At 44.2% G+C, this 16,004-nt stretch overlaps 1 protein-coding gene across 1 annotated transcript in view; it reads left to right on the top strand.

The window, feature by feature from the left end:
- Positions 1-16,004, top strand: part of LOC146190790 (transient-receptor-potential-like protein) — a 48,453-nt gene that overhangs the window by 8,775 nt on the left and 23,674 nt on the right. Inside the window, exons 3-4 of the mRNA XM_084600236.1 lie at positions 13,499-13,843; positions 14,658-14,828. Coding sequence (XP_084456362.1) covers positions 13,499-13,843; positions 14,658-14,828 — 516 coding nt within the window. The remainder of the gene's footprint in view (positions 1-13,498; positions 13,844-14,657; positions 14,829-16,004) is intronic.

Raw genomic sequence — 16,004 nt, 5'->3', positions numbered from 1 at the left:
AAGAAACCGTCCAACTTGCAACAGAGAGATGGTCATGAAGAAATAGGAGCGATAAAACAGAAACCATCTGTGCGTCCTGTGGATACGTCTCGCAGACAGCCTTCTAATCCGAGCTCTAATAAAATATCGTAGCAAAACTTCAAGCTGGGCTTGCTGATTTATGGCCTTATCTAGGGTCTTTTGCAGTTAAACTGGACGACGCACAGAGAGAAGATCCAGTTATCTTCACTCTCTGTGTTGTGATGTTGGGCTGCGAAACACCGTGCAAAAGTATGTTAAGATCATGGTTTTAACGACTCCCATCTGAGGAAGAGTGCATAACTGCACCAAATTTTCGCATTTGCAAAGAATAATTACTTTTCTACTAGAAACTTACTCAGTACCCAGACAGTGTCTTACAGGAGGCGTGCACAAAGGGATAGCAATCGACTTTATGTTCTTTCTTTCTTTTTTTTTTTTTTGGGAAAGGGGGGGGGGGGGAGAGAGAATGGTACTGTAACACATGGACGTCAGGTCTGCACGTGAAGTATATCTACTCTCTGCATCCTCGTCCGCACACTGTGACTGAAGTCACAGAGATCGCAACTGCCGTATTTTTCGATGCTACTCGAGAGTGCCTTTGTCAGTTCCAGCTGTGTCGTTCAGATTACTCTCGTTTGTTCGTAAAGGAATATTTTTCTTTTCAACTAACTCTGAAGATCGACAGTGTTCATGTGCACGGCGCGTTTCCATCGCTCCTTTTTTCTCTCTTATAGCAAGAGTTAGTGTTGGAGCACGCAAACTTACCATTGTTTACTTTTTCAGAGCTAACCGTATGAGCATAGTTCCTCCGGTCCGTATCGGCGTCCCGTCGCATGCCCCATTCAGCAGCAAAAGATAGACCAATACAAAAAGATAGAACAATACAGGAGGAAGCTTACGCTTCACCTTAAGCGTAGATGCGAGCCTTTAATACCGCCTTTTCATTTCGCGAATATTTCGAGAGAGCGTGGCCTAGAATTCGGCAAATAAACGCATCTAGTTAATAATAATAATAATAGTCGGTTCAGACCCTGCCGTGGTGATGCAATGGTTGGGGCGCTCGACTGCTTTGTCCAAGGATGCGGAATCGAATCCCGATCGATCGTGGCGGAAAGCAAGGCGCCCATTAACGGTGCGATGTCAGTGCACATTAGAGAACACCGAGTGGTCGAAATTTCCGGAGCCCTCAGTTTAGGCTTACCAAGATACTTTGTTGGGCGAGTTGGTACTTATTCATTATTAATATAAACAGCGCGAACACGAAGACAAAGGACAAGATAAAGGAAGCCACAGTACAAGCGCTTGTACTGTGGTTTCCTTTATCTTGTCCTTTGTCTTCGTGTTCGCGCTGTTTATATTAATACTCAGTTTAGGCACCTTCCTTAACCGGAATCGCTTTGGGACGTTAAACCCCACAAAACAGGAAGGGAAAGTCATCTGTCACACTTGTTTCTGTGGACATCAGAACCGCGCAGTGCGGCAAGGAAGGAGAGAGAAAGAAGAGTCGTAGTGGAGTACTACGGAGTAATTTCGACCCAATGGGGTCTTCCGCGTACACTGACTTCGCACAGCACATGGACGCCTGTTCATTTCATCTCCATCGAAACGCAGCCGCCGGCGGTCGGGTTCTAACCAGGGTACTCCGGCACAATAGTCTGGCATCTTAACCACGGTGCCACCGCCGCAGAGAAAACGTAGTCTGTGGTTTGGATTTGGGGAAAAGGAATGCCAGTACCTGTGACATTTCTCGGCGGACACTGAAATTAACAGTGAACAACATACAATCGGAGGTGCCTATGTCGTCGGTTCAAATCTCTATCGCAAACTAGTCTCCAACTTGGCTAGCATATGGATGCTAAAGAGGAAGCGAAAGGAAAATGGTGTGAAACTCCCCTGAACGCTACACAACGAACGGCTGCACACGGCTTTGATACGGAATGGGGTGCTTATTTTTTTTCCGAGACGTGTTTCTCAAATCTAGGTTACAGCAATGACCGTTTCTACCGAACGAGCAGTACACACTTCCCATTGTACACACAATGTACAAAGTTGTCAGCTAGTGGTTACAGCCAACCTTGGTATCTGCCTTACTGCGAAGGCTGGACGGGGCAACCTGATTTGAACTGGAGGCGCTGGCCCTAACCCCAAACCGTGATGCCTAGTATGCACTGCTCATCAGCCGCAGGTCCGCCCGACAACTGCTACTGCCAATATTTGTGTGTGATCAGTGGCAGTTTAGCGCCTGAGAAGAGTTTGACCACAGTGTCATCATGGTTATATTAATTATTTGTACCCTAAGATAAACTGCTGCAATATTGTTTTCATCCCCTGTCCAGTAAAAATGTGTGGCATGAGACATGTTGCACAGAAAGCTCTGGATTAGCTTCGATTACCTGTGGTTTCTTAACTTTGACCATGATATGTGTACAAGGAAATGTTCGCATATCTATTCAGTCTTCAGAAAACTTTCTTTACAATCTCCAGAATAACCTGCAGGGAAACGTGATCCGCTTCTTGTAGCGCCGCTCCGAACCATCATCGCAAAGCAACCTGAGAATGAGTGGCACCTGTAAAGTGCTGTCGCATTTACCAGAGAGAAAAACGAAAAAAGAAATACGATAACGAGAGGAGCTCAATCACGCCACTGATTCGCGCCCGTGTAACCGCTGCAGTGTTCTGTCCCTCGTCCCTGCAACATCCGTCGCCTTCATTTGCAGACTCGGCGTCGATTATATTATCAGTCGCCCCGTGCACACCTCTGAACGATGATTGCGGCTCGGTTGATGAGATAAATATCACGGACCACACTATTTTTTTTCCTGTTCAAAGCTTTCAAAGTACAGGGGGAGAGGGAACGGAACATCAATGTTCTTAACAACTCGCATGGCAACAGGGATTGCGAATCATTGTGCATTATTCAGAAATAGGCAGGGGACAGTGTTTTACCGCGCATAGCAGATTTCAGGCTTCGACACGACAGCAACCCGCCGAAAGAGGATTACCCAAAGATCCCTTTTTCCCAAACATTTCACCCCCCGAAGAGCTGAGCAACAGCCAGGTGAAAGCTTGTGTCCGTCGGGAACCCCTCACGCCTCTCGAACGTGAGGCATATGCCAGGCTATATTTAACTCATGTTTCCCTTGTTTTCCGCTGTGGAAACATCCTGTTGCTTTCCTCTCCATATTGGTTGCTGTGCTGCCAACAATTTAGATTGTTTTCGTTAACATCAAATATTCTGCTCCTTGAGTGAGTACTATATAGGTGTGCTGATTGGCTTGATAGTAATAACACACGGCTCCTCTCCAACCTATGTGTGCAACGTTAGGCGCAGCACCGCTTTTCGGCAAAAAGCAACGTTGTGCGCTTTCACGACGTCAACATCTCGCGGCGCGTGGCTAGTGAGTGCACTTTTGCTCAGTCGCCTGCTACAGTGAAGTGGTAGACGTATACGCCTTACCGCCTCATTTTTCTGTAACATTATCTAAGGTAGAGGCAAACATTTAAAAAGTGGTGAAATTTAAATAAATTCTGGCGGGCATCTGGTGAATATCTTTTTCTTTATATGTCATAACGCTGTCATTTGAAATTATACTTTAAAATCATGTACGATAAACGCGTAGTGTGTGCAGGCCACGACACCCAAACACCAGCAGCTTACTTGCTCTTCGGCCATCTCAGTTGGTGTTATGCCATATCAAGGAAAAAATAATCACCAGATGGCAGTCAAAACTGATTTAAATGTATTTAAAAAGTTTAAGCAATGCATATATGTATTACTCAAACTTTAAAGCATATATATAATGCATGTTCTCTATATTATTATGGGCTTTATTCTTGCTAAACCAAGATTTGCATTTAATCCCCACTTAAAACTCGGCGACTTAGTGTTTCCACTTGGGATGTGCCGAAGTCACCCAACAAACGGTAAACAGTACGACTCACACGAGCAACAACGAACACGTTTATTACGATGTCATGTTAGCCCATTAAACTAGGGGTAAAAGGGTGCTGTACAAATGTACAGTATGACATTCTTCGTGATGAATTCTTCGAATTCTGCACTGACAAAAACACTGCCATTATTAGACACCAGACAATTGGGCAGACCAAATTCTGCAAATATGCTCCTCAAGATCTCAATGGTTGCTGTACTGGTTGCACTATTGGTTGCGACTGCTTCAACCCAGCCTGAATAGCTGTCGGCGACAACCAACGCCATTTTATTTTCAATTGAACCGGCATAGTCTATGTGAACCGAGTCCAGGGCTGGGTTGTTGCTGGCCATGCAGCTGGCTACTCGGAAGGTGGCACTGCCGCCGTCTGTTGGTAGGCAGGTCATTTGCGCAGGAGCTGTTCAATGTCTTGATCAATTCCTGGCCACCACACATTTCCTTGCCAAAGCTTTTGTGCTACTGATTCCAGAATGTGTTTCATGGAATTCCAGCAGGAACGCTCTTCTTGCTACTTCAGGACAATTAGTCGGTCTTCAATGAAGATGAACTGTCCATCTGTAGTGAGGGAATTCCTACGTCTCGAGAATGGCAGTACGTGATCACAGTTGGACTGTGGAAGTTTCTTGGGCCATTCTCGCTGCACATATTCACGGATGCACTGCATGATTTGGTCCTTTCCAGCCACGTCTGCCAACTGCTTCCTTGAGACTGGTGCTATGTCCAAGATGCTGGCTACTAGTGCACTGTCTCTGGCCAGGATCTTGGATCTGCAGTTAAGTCTCATTGGCTGGCACAGGCAGTCGACTTAATGAGTCCGCATTTTGGTTCCTGGATCCGGGCTTATACTTTATGGCGTACTTATAGGCATCAAGGGTAATCGCCCATCTCTGAACGCGTGATGCTGCAGTACTCGGAATTGGCCTTTTTTTTTTCTTGAAGAGTCCAACCAGTGGTTTATGGTCAGTCTTAATGTGAACTTCCTGCACAATTGTAGTCATGGAACTTCACCACAGCAAACACGAGAGCTAGGGCCTCCCTTTCCAACTGAGAATAGTTCTGCCTTTGTGAGGGTACGGAATCGGAATGCTATTGCCCTTTCAGTACCATTGACCTCGTGAGATAGCACTGAACCCATGCCCTCTGATGAGGTATCACATTCTAGCACTCGTTCCTTCGTCGGGTTACAGTGTACGAGCAAATCAGAGTTCGTCAGAGAAATTTAAACAGCTTCAAACGCTCTCTTCTCTTCAGTTGTCCGCTTCCATTTGCTGTCTTTCTGTAGCAAGCGTTACAGAGGTGCCAGGAGTCTTGACATGTTAGGAAGTAAGATGAGGTAATAGGTGATCAGGCCCAGGAAGGATCTGAGTTCTTGAACATTTTTGGATGATGGCGCTCTCATTATGGTGTTCATTTTCTTTTCCACTGTATGCAAGCTGTGTCGGTCAATTTTGTTTCCCAGGTAGGTCACTTCTTGTACTCCGAATAGACACTTGTCTTCCCGCTAGCGGATATCATATTCTCGAAAGATCTCCAGAACCTAATTCGCCGTCTTCATATAGCTGCTATTTGTCTCTGCGATCAGGACATTATCTGAGAAGACTTGAGTACCTGGCACATTTTTCAGCAGTTCTTCCATATTCCTTTGGAATAGGGCAGGGGCCATGTGTCAGCCTATTGTAAACAAATAGGCCTTTGTGGGTGTTCATTACAGCAATTTGCTTTGCTTGCTCGTCCAGTGGTATGTGGCAGTAGGCTTCACGTAGAACCAACATTGAAAACCAGTAGCCATTCTTGAGAGAGGCAAAAATGTCTTCCATTTTTGGGAGCGGGTACTGGTCGACATCACACTCGGGGTTGAATGTGACCTTGAAGTCCCCACAGATTTTCAAGGTTCCGTCTGCTTTTACTACTGGGACAATTGGTGTTGCCCAATAGCTGTGACTGACTGGTGGTGGAGAGAATTCACTGGTTGCATTCCAGTCCCAGTACCACGTTCTCAAATCTTGGAGGTTGCATCATTTCCACAGCAATACTGGCAGGAGGGCCCTTCATCAGAACTGTTCCTGGCTGGAAAAGGTATTTTACTTTTCTTTCAGCTGCTACGTGACACGTCAGGTTTCCCTGTCTGGAGACAGTATTGAGCCTACCTCCTGGTCAGGTATCAAATTAAGCTTTTAGATCACGTCTCTGCCATACAGTGAAGGTCCTGGGTACTGCATGGTATACAGTTCAGCAGCAGCTTTGTAGTCCTGGTGCTGCGCTGTCGCGTAAAGCACCCCGCTGACAGGTAACTTTCCCAAATAGCAACAAAGCTCCTTGTTTGTGGTGCGTGCTTCGTTTCATTCCTGAAAGCTACGGCGTTGGCCTTCATTCGCCGATTCCGAAGCGTTCGCATGGGGTTCTGTGCCGCCGACGTTGCTATGTCTACTGCTTCTGAAAAGTGAGAGACTTCGGCTTAGCAAGGAGTACACGCTGAACCATCTTCTCTCGCAGACCGATAACAAGTCTGTCCCGCAGGTTACGTTCCAACGCGCTGCCGAAGCCACAGATGTCGGCAATTTTGCGAAGTTCCGCCAGGTATTCGCTTACCTTCTCGCCGGTGTTCTATACGCAGGTTTGGAACCTGTACGTTTCATAAATTTCCGGCGGTGCTAGATTCAAGTGCTGCTTGAGCGGTGTAATGACGGCGTCATAGGGTTCATCCCGTGACGTTTTCGGTGCCAGTAGGCTTCGAAGACAGCAGTATACCTCCGGGCTAGGCACGTTATGAGAATCGCGCGCTTGCGTGCGTCGTCGGTGATTCCATTTGCACCGAAGTATACGATTCCTGTCACTCGGAGTAGTTTGCCCACGTTTCCGCATTCAAATCGAATTGCGGTGGTGCCGCGAACAATGGCTGTGCGCTCAGTGAGTGCGCCATGCCACTTGCACGCCGCTGCGGGCTCTCGCGTCTCACGTAGAGTCGTCGGGTTTGCTTGGTGGGTGTTGTGCGTACATTCCGTCTTCATCCGAGCCTCGTCGCCACTTGTTTTCCACTTGGGGTGCGTCGGAGTCGTCGAACAAGCAGTAAACAGTGCGGCTCGCATGAGCAACAACGGACACGTGTATTACGACACCATGTTAGCTTTGTCCCTCGTCCCCTTGACTCCACCACAGTTTCCAGACGCGTTTCTTACGTCGGCCAACACTTAGGTTATAAGAGACGCCGTAATGGAGAGGGCTCAGGAATTTTCTACCATCTAGGGTTCTTTAGCATGCGTTTACATCCACAGCACATGGGCGCCTTGCTTTTCGCCTCCATCGAAAGCGGCCGTCGCGAGGGTTATACCGGGGGCACCTTATTAACACAAATGCAGTATACGGTGCAATCAAGCAGGCAGCACATGACGAAAATATAGTAAAAAGCGGGTACTACATTGTGACGAAATAAGTCGTTGGTTAAATAGCAACTAGCATTATGCTGAGTAACACATTACAACGAAGGAAAGCCATTGGTTATTTGAAGGTATTAATTTTTGGCAAAGTTCTACTCGTTTAGAGGGAACGTTTTCCACGGGAACGCGCCTGAAACGCTAGCCGTACGTTTTTCAAGAAAGTGATATAATTCGGAAGTTGATATTTTTCGTTCGTTTGCTGCAGATGTACTTCGGCAGAATTTGTTGACTGCCAACATGTGAGCAATTTTTATAGTGTTTCTCTGTAGCTTCATGTTCACTCCACGTTAACACTACAGCCGTTCACTGGACTGCTCTCTGTAGAACCACAGCTTTGTTGCCACGCGACAGGGGCCCGCTCGGCGAAAACGTTTGTGTAACTACGAGCGCGCTTGAAGTTACGGGTGCTTTGCGAACTAGCTAATGTCATTGTAACAGACGCTGCAAAAGTTTTTGGTAGCTGGAAAACTTAAGCTCGTCCTGAAAAAAACAACAACAATAAAGTAACTAGAAGAGGTCACGGCAGCACCTCTCTTCGACGTAGGCAAAATGTCTTTATATGACATCGTGTCAAAAACAGCGCAGTTGCTGGGTTGCGTGCAATGTCTTTGTACTCTTCGTGTCGTTGCCAAACGGTACGAAAGCATTAATGCAGACGGGGAAACGAAGCTGAAAGAGCCCCACACACACACACAAAAAAAAGGCAGGGGCCGTCGTTTCCGCCTTCGCCTAAGCAAAGACGAATCGTAAACGCAGCCGACCCAGGGCCGTATCGGGCCACCGTAACAGCAGCAGCCGAAGAGGCTAAAACAAACAAGGCTTGGGTTGAGGCAACGGTTTGAGCTATTCCCAGGCATCCTGATACGATTGTTTCACCTGGTGCACCCTGTGCCTCGTGTGGCCCCAACCATAGCCTCCTTTATACCCCTACGCACGAAACAAGCTTGCGCACAGATGCTTGTGCAGGGCTTCTGTACAAGCATGGCAGCGGTTTCAAGTTTCTTTCACGGCGTAAACATAAATTGTATTATGCGATAAGTATCTTGGTTTTAGTCACTCTTTTTGCGAAGAAATGAATTAAACGTAAACGAATTTATTTTTATATATTTTTTTTTTTGCGCTACGGACGAGGGACTGCTAACCGAGACGCAAAAGAAAATATTTTTGGACACTCTTAAAAAAAGGTTGTGATACTTATTAAGGCAAACCTAGTAAGTACTTGTCACATATGTTGTTAGATTCTTAGTAACTGCAGTTAGTAAGTGGAGTGGTAGAAACCGTTACTAGTTCAAAGATCTAGCCCCTGTAACTAACCTATCCAGGTGAGCCTAGTAATAAGAACTAGCCAAGCAACACAAAATGTTGCCGAAACGTTGCCTGAATGTATTCATATATCGGTCCGTAACAATGCAGATGTTTTGACATAGCACGTAATTAGCACATGCACACCGCGGATCAGGTCATATACTATATCAGCCGGGCAAGAAGAGCTACGAAGCGCACCATCGCTCTGCGCGCGCACACAGAACAGAAACTTTCAGCGAGCTTATATTCCCTACATGATGACACCCTGTTTTAGAGCCACTGACACTCGCAAGTTGAGAGAAGATATTTCAATCCTTTTTTGCGCTTGAAATGGCAAAAATTAAAAATACAAGCGTGTATGATCATGTTGCTAATATTTGTTATTTTAAATGTTCGCTCTGCCGTGTTGGTGCGAGTCTTTTCCACATTATTTTGCAAATTTCTGTTCACCTTTTTAGTCCTAGTAACCGCTGCTAGTTCAGTTCTAAAAACTAGTATTCGCTGCTGCATCAACTACCTTGGTTAGTAATGACTCCAGTTACTACCTGCACTGTGTTTGGGGTAGTAAATAATTAGTAGCATGCTAGCAACAGTCGCGGAAAGATAGTAATGACTGTGGTTTGTAGATTCCTTAGTAACTCGCACGAGTTTGTTTTTAGGAGTGTATAGCACACTAAAATAAGTGCTTGTCTTTCATGCGCCGACCAGAAGCTGGAAAATGCAGAATATTAACAAAAAATTCTATACTACCTAAATCTAAGAGGTTTAGCAGAATTCATAAAAAAGAAAACTGCAGTCAATTTAGCGCGGCCAAATTCGAAGTATGTGCACTATACATGAGCGTGTGCATCTTCCAAATGCCTGGCATGTTGTTCAGGAGTTTCATTCGCGTGGACAATTCTCGTGGCATCGGCGTTGGCTCGAGGACGTCATTCCCTCGGGTTCTTAATTTACACTAGCTGCGAGCGCGGGCCGCATTTAATGACCCCTTTTGTGCGAAGCGCCGCTCCCTGATTGGTCACGGCTGTGTGACAAAGACATGCAGTGCAAAGTGCGAGGGAGTGGCAGTTTTACATGCGACATATTCGGCTGCGCTGATGGCGCAGTTGTCGAACTCAGTGGCCAAAGAAGCTAACCTGCTGGTGCCGCGACAGGAGTCGATGTTTGCTCATACGCAAGCATCACTTGGCTCATGCGTGGCGTGTAAAGACTGTGCGCAGAATGTGTGTGCAGTGGCTGTGTAGCTTATGTCCAGTATAACAGCCACAAGTGTTATATTGCTGGATAGCTCATGACGAGTCCAATTGCACAGGACTAATTTAAGTCTCAATAAATTACCAATAATTTGATAACTGTGATTAAATTGAACACTAAGCTACATAATTACGTCGTATATTGCAGGGTAGATCATGTCGGGTATAATTGCATGGAACTAATTTCAGTTATCATTTAGTTAGCTAATTATGATCAGCAATACTTTTTATTTTGCAAGATCAAGTAATATTATATTGTCGAAAACGTATTGGTGAGCAAAACCGTGTGAAACCGATCTGACGCTTGTCTAACTCGATAAAAAAAAATGCACGGAACAGAACAAACGCAGTAATACCTAATGCCTACGCATTCACAGTACGTAAAGAGAATTAATGCCACAGAGAATTTTCGTTTTTTCTTTCAAAGGCGCACTGCACAACAACAGCTATGCGGCTGAGTAAAACCTCTGGTGCCAATGCTCTGAAAAATCAGGGGACACTTAGGCTCCGCATTTAAGGGTATGACGTGACAGTGTTTGGCTCTAGCTTGCCGTCTGCCCTTGCGGATCTTCGTCCGCGTGCCTTCATTTTGCTACTCACCTATTCAATAATCCCTTAATGTGTGCCTACACTATCTTACAAATACTCATTACCATACAGCCTTTTACTCACAACCAGATATTATTATAGTAGTCATGTTCATTCTCTTCAGCTGAAGCAGCTGTCAAGTGCAGGTTCCTTTGAGGCCGTATGACGGCCCTCAAGTAGACCTACAATTACACCTTCTTTATGCATAAAATGCCCCATTTTTCAGTCGAAATGCAACGATCGCATGCATGCTAGATTTAGGTTTTGACACGAAATGAGAGAGCATATGTTTCATTGCCCGATTTGTTCGTGTGTTTTGTGAAAGCAATTATGTCTCTTCCCAGTTGGCTTCATCACTTGGAAGGTCTGGACAGTAGGACTACACTTAACATGAGTTAATGTCTTTAATAATCGCTTGCTTCTCAACGACACACCGAAGCCGCCATTTGGGGAGAGCGCAAGAGATGAAGATCAATCAATCAATCAATCATTTTATTTCAATAAATATAGAAATTGCAAAAAAATGTTGGGCCAATAGCCGAAGCTAGTTTAGGCCCGTACATACATACATACATACATACATACATACATACATACATACATACATACATACATACATACATACATACATACATACATACATACATACATACATACATACATACATACATACATACATACATACATACATACATACATACATACATACATACATACATACATACATACATACATGCATGCATGCATGCATGCATGCATGCATACATACATACATACATACATACATACATACATACATACATACATACATACATACATACATACATACATACATACATACATACATACATACATACATACATACATACATACATACATACATACATACATACATACATACATACATACATGCATGCATGCATGCATGCATGCATGCATACATACATACATACATACATACATACATACGTACATACATACATACATACATACATACATACATACATACATACATACATACATACATACATACATACATACATACATACATACATACATACATACATACATACATACATACATACATACATACATATACACAGCAGTGGAGACACGCTAAAGGACATTTAACAAATGTTTTCAGGCTTATACACAAGCAAACGTAACAATCAATGAGCACATAACAGCAAAGAAATGAAAAGCAGGCATGCACATACACAAATTATTTTAGGCGACTTGCATAATTGAGAGAACACGGAAAACAGTTCCCTATGTGAAGAAAATGAATACAACCAAGACATACACATTTGGTAGCGCCAGAAATGTAAGCATTTCTTATCTCTTTTATTTAGTGTTATAATAATATAATTCTGTCAAAATAAAATCTTTTGATGGAAAATAAAAAGTTATTTGCCATTTTAATTTCAAGTGGAATATTGTTCCATATTTTTACACCGACATATTGTATTAGGCGCTGGCCGTAAAAGTTTCTTGTGATAGGAAGGTTAAAGTTTATATTGCTTGCATTTTTGGTGTTCCTGTTGGGTGTAACAAATATTGTAAATGGTAAAGGGTGAGTATTCAGGAGAATGGCATTTACTACACAGCAAACTTTCATTTCCGATGCAAGAGTAAAAGGGAGTATATGTAGCTCTGAGAACAATAAAGGTGTAGATGAATGCCAGTGCGAGAAGGTCATTATGCGTAGGGCTCTTTTTTGAAGACGAATGATGGGATCTAAGTATGTCTTACATGTGAATGCCCAAGACTCGCTGCAATAGATAAGGTGAGAATGAAATATGGCGAAGTAAACCATTTTTAATATACGGGTACAGAAATATAATCGTGTTCGAAAAAGAATATAACAAGCTGAAGCAAGTTTCGAACACAGATTTGTAATGTGTTCTTTAAAGTTCAACTGGTTGTCAATTGTAATACCTAAATATTTTATTGATTCTGTCTCATCCAAGGCTGTTTCATCAATTAAAATATTGAGGCTAGAAGAATTAAAGAACTTATTTCTGGGACGAAATAGAACAAATTTTGTTTTTGATTTATTTAGCGTGAGTTTATTGCAGTTAAACCATTCGTTTATTCGACATGCTTCGGAATTAATTACTGCTTCCAATTCTAAAAGTAACTTGCCTGAAAATATTACTGCTGTGTCATCAGCGTATATAACAGCCTTAGATGAAGATAAAATCTGAGGGAAATCATTAATATATAAACAGAACAAAATAGGGCCTAGAACAGAACCTTGGGGAACGCCTGTTTCAACTATTTGAAGGGGGGAGGAAAAACCATCAAGATAAACGTATTGCTTCCTGTTTGAGAGATAACTAGCAAAAAAGTCAAGTGTAGGCCCGAGGAATCCGTAGTGTTCAAGCTCTTTCAACAGAATAGAGTAACTAACAGTATCGAAAGCTTTTTTTAAATCAAGAAACAATACAACCGGAATTTCATTATTGCGTAAAGATGTATATATAGACTGTGTAAGTTCGAGAACCGCTGTGGATGTAGATCTATTAGATCGGAAGCCATGCTGACATTGAGAAACAATATTATTTTCTTTCAAATGATGGCGTACTTGTAATGCTATAGCTTTTTCAAAAATAGTATTTATTACACTAAGCACCGATATTGGACGATAGCTGCTTGGATCATTGTTATCATCGTTTTTATATACAGGGATGACTTTTGCTATTTTCAGTATGTCGGGATAAATACTTTTCTCTATTGAGTGATTAAATATATGGAGCAAAAGGGGTGCAACAATCTCAACATTATCTTTCACAACTTTCACTGGTATCCCGTGTGGCCCTGTAGCTTTGGCGCTACTCAAGCTTCCAATTATTTCAGTAATTACTGCTGAATTACTAGGTAGCGCCAGAAAATTACTAAGATAGCGCAACGTGTACGTATTTTCACTTTGCGACGCTCGCAGAACTGGGAGAAGGTGAACGCGGCCACGTCCACATTCAATCCGGAGATCACACCACTCATCCTGGCGGCGCACCGTAACAACTACGAGATCCTCAAGCTGCTGCTGGACCGCGGTGCCACTCTTCCCATGCCGCACGACGTGCGCTGCGGATGCGACGAGTGCGCCGAGGCGGTGCGTCGGGACTGTCTGCGACACTCGCGCTCGCGCATCAACGCCTTCCGCGCACTCTCATCGCCCTCGCTCATTTGCCTGTCCAGCGTGGACCCGATACTCACCGCCTTCGAGCTCAGCCTCGAGCTCAAGAGGCTCAGCTACGTCGAGAACGAGTTCAAGGTCGAATACAAGGTAGGTGCTGAGCTCGCATGAGGACGGTTGGTTGAATGTCCGATTACAAGACGGAGTTGGCTCCGGGAAATGGAATGGAATAGGGAAATCGACAGAGCAACCGAATAGGGAAATAGACAGAGCAACCGCTGTCAAATGTGTTTCGATCTCTTATTTTAGTCATATTCTCTAAGGCCAACGTATAGTTCTACCGCCATGCACTAATTCGCGGCAACATCACAAAATAGCTCCGTGGCAAAGCACCGCTCAATTGCACCCTTGAGAAATGTTAATACGAAAGCTGGCTGAGCATTGATAACTTAAAATAGCCCAGCAACACGGACAAACAAAATGAATTCATACCAACTTGCCCAAATTTATTCATTTTCCTGAACAGTATTGAACTTCTTGCTCTGGCCGCTTGGGTTCGGATGTCGAAACAATACGGCCCAAATGCCCCTTGTTTTTTGCTTCTGCCATCAGCTGCACTTCGCCACCGTAAAGCGATCAGTTTATGGCCTGTTCAATATACAATGAAATCAGGTATACGGGCACTGAGGGCTTACATCTGTGATGTCAGTGCTTATTGTTGAATTTCTCGAAAGCTCAGGAACGTCACACTGCGCATTTTCACATCTAAGTGCTAATGCCTATAGTACACGAGGCTCGGTGTTCTTGAGTTCGATTTCCGTATGGCCTTTTAAGAATTCAATTGAGATATGTTCAGGGCAATGGTCGCTCTCAACTCTGTCTATCAGTACTCTTATAAATAGCTACCTTTTTTTTTTTTTCTCATCGTGCTTTCTGGCGCGTACATCTGTTGTCGCCCCAACAGAAACTGCAGCGTCAGTGCCAAGATTTCGCGACGTCCCTACTGGACCACATCCGGACGTCGGCGGAGCTGGCTTGTATCATGAACCACAGAGTCAGGACGAAAGAGAACGAAGAGGATGACACCATGTCCCTCGCCAGGCTCGAGCTAGCCATCGCGCACCAGCAGAAAAAGGTAGGTTTACGAAAACGAGCAGGATATACGCAGCAAATCCATGCACGTGCGGTGCGCTCTTGAGTTCAAGCCTTTCTCTGTACGGACCCCTGCGAAACATTGAGAACACTGAAACGGGTTTCCACCTAAGTACAGTAAGCTGCCGAACCATAGTTTTCACGCTTTAAAAACACCAGTAGTAATCAGACTGCGCATAAACAACAACCGCCACTGCTAGGAGTACCTTTCTTAATTTCCTGATTCTGAGCGACTTATTCAGTGGCAAACATCATCACCAGAAACCGGCTTGGAGCAGCGCAGCACGGACAGCACAAAAAGGATTTGTTAACGAATGTGACAAAGTGGAGTTGGAAAATAAGCGAAACGTGATGGCGACTGTCATTAAAGGCAGCGAAACTGCATTTCTGCCATTAATGTCAAAAGCGCAGGTTGATTGTTCTTGGTAATTAACCATCTGAAATGTGGTTGTACAAATAGGTCCGTGTTTCAAGAATTTCCCGGGCAATAAATGCGCGTTATGTTTGGACGCGATAACGTTAAATGTCCCATTCTACAGAAAATGCATTCTACAGAAAGTGCTCATGAATTCCAAATGAGGCACACTAATCCTAGGCACGTAAGTACATTGGCACAGATTAGTTAATATAGGGACTTTATATCTATGTCGGGTGGTTGCTTACGACTGGCAGCTGGATACAATGGTAGATTCAACTGTATGTTAATAAGAACGTGCAAAATATTAGAGACACAAATTAAGGGATCGATAATTAACAAAGCAGATACTACATCTACGCCGACAAGCAATCGCAACTTGAGCTGCGCGTAGGGAGCCATTAACGCTACCGCACCATGCCTTTAAAAGCGAAGCTGAAGTGTCCCCTTAATTCTGAAGCGATAGCCTCATCTACGCGAGGTAAAACCAAGGTCACCGTGTGCTTCCGATGACCTTCAAACAGCTTCAGGGTACAGTTGGAACTTAAATCACAACCACTTTGGGTAGATATATTCCCACCAAAAGTCAAGGTCAAAGTCAAGGTCAAATGTCCGCTGACGTGGGAAGTAGCTTATCTCGAGTATATATAGAGGCGCGCCGCGCGCCTCGCCGCGCGCCGCGCCCTTCACACTAGGTTTAACCGAAGCTAAACCAATGCCAATTTTTCTTTCTCTTTAATGGTC

The sequence above is a fragment of the Amblyomma maculatum genome, chromosome 4, assembly GCF_055883805.1.
Source record: "Amblyomma maculatum isolate TAMU_Amacu chromosome 4, ASM5588380v1, whole genome shotgun sequence".
NCBI lineage: Eukaryota > Metazoa > Arthropoda > Arachnida > Ixodida > Ixodidae > Amblyomma > Amblyomma maculatum.
The sequence above is the reverse complement of the archived record's forward strand: the minus strand, read 5'-3'. Positions and strand labels throughout refer to the sequence as shown.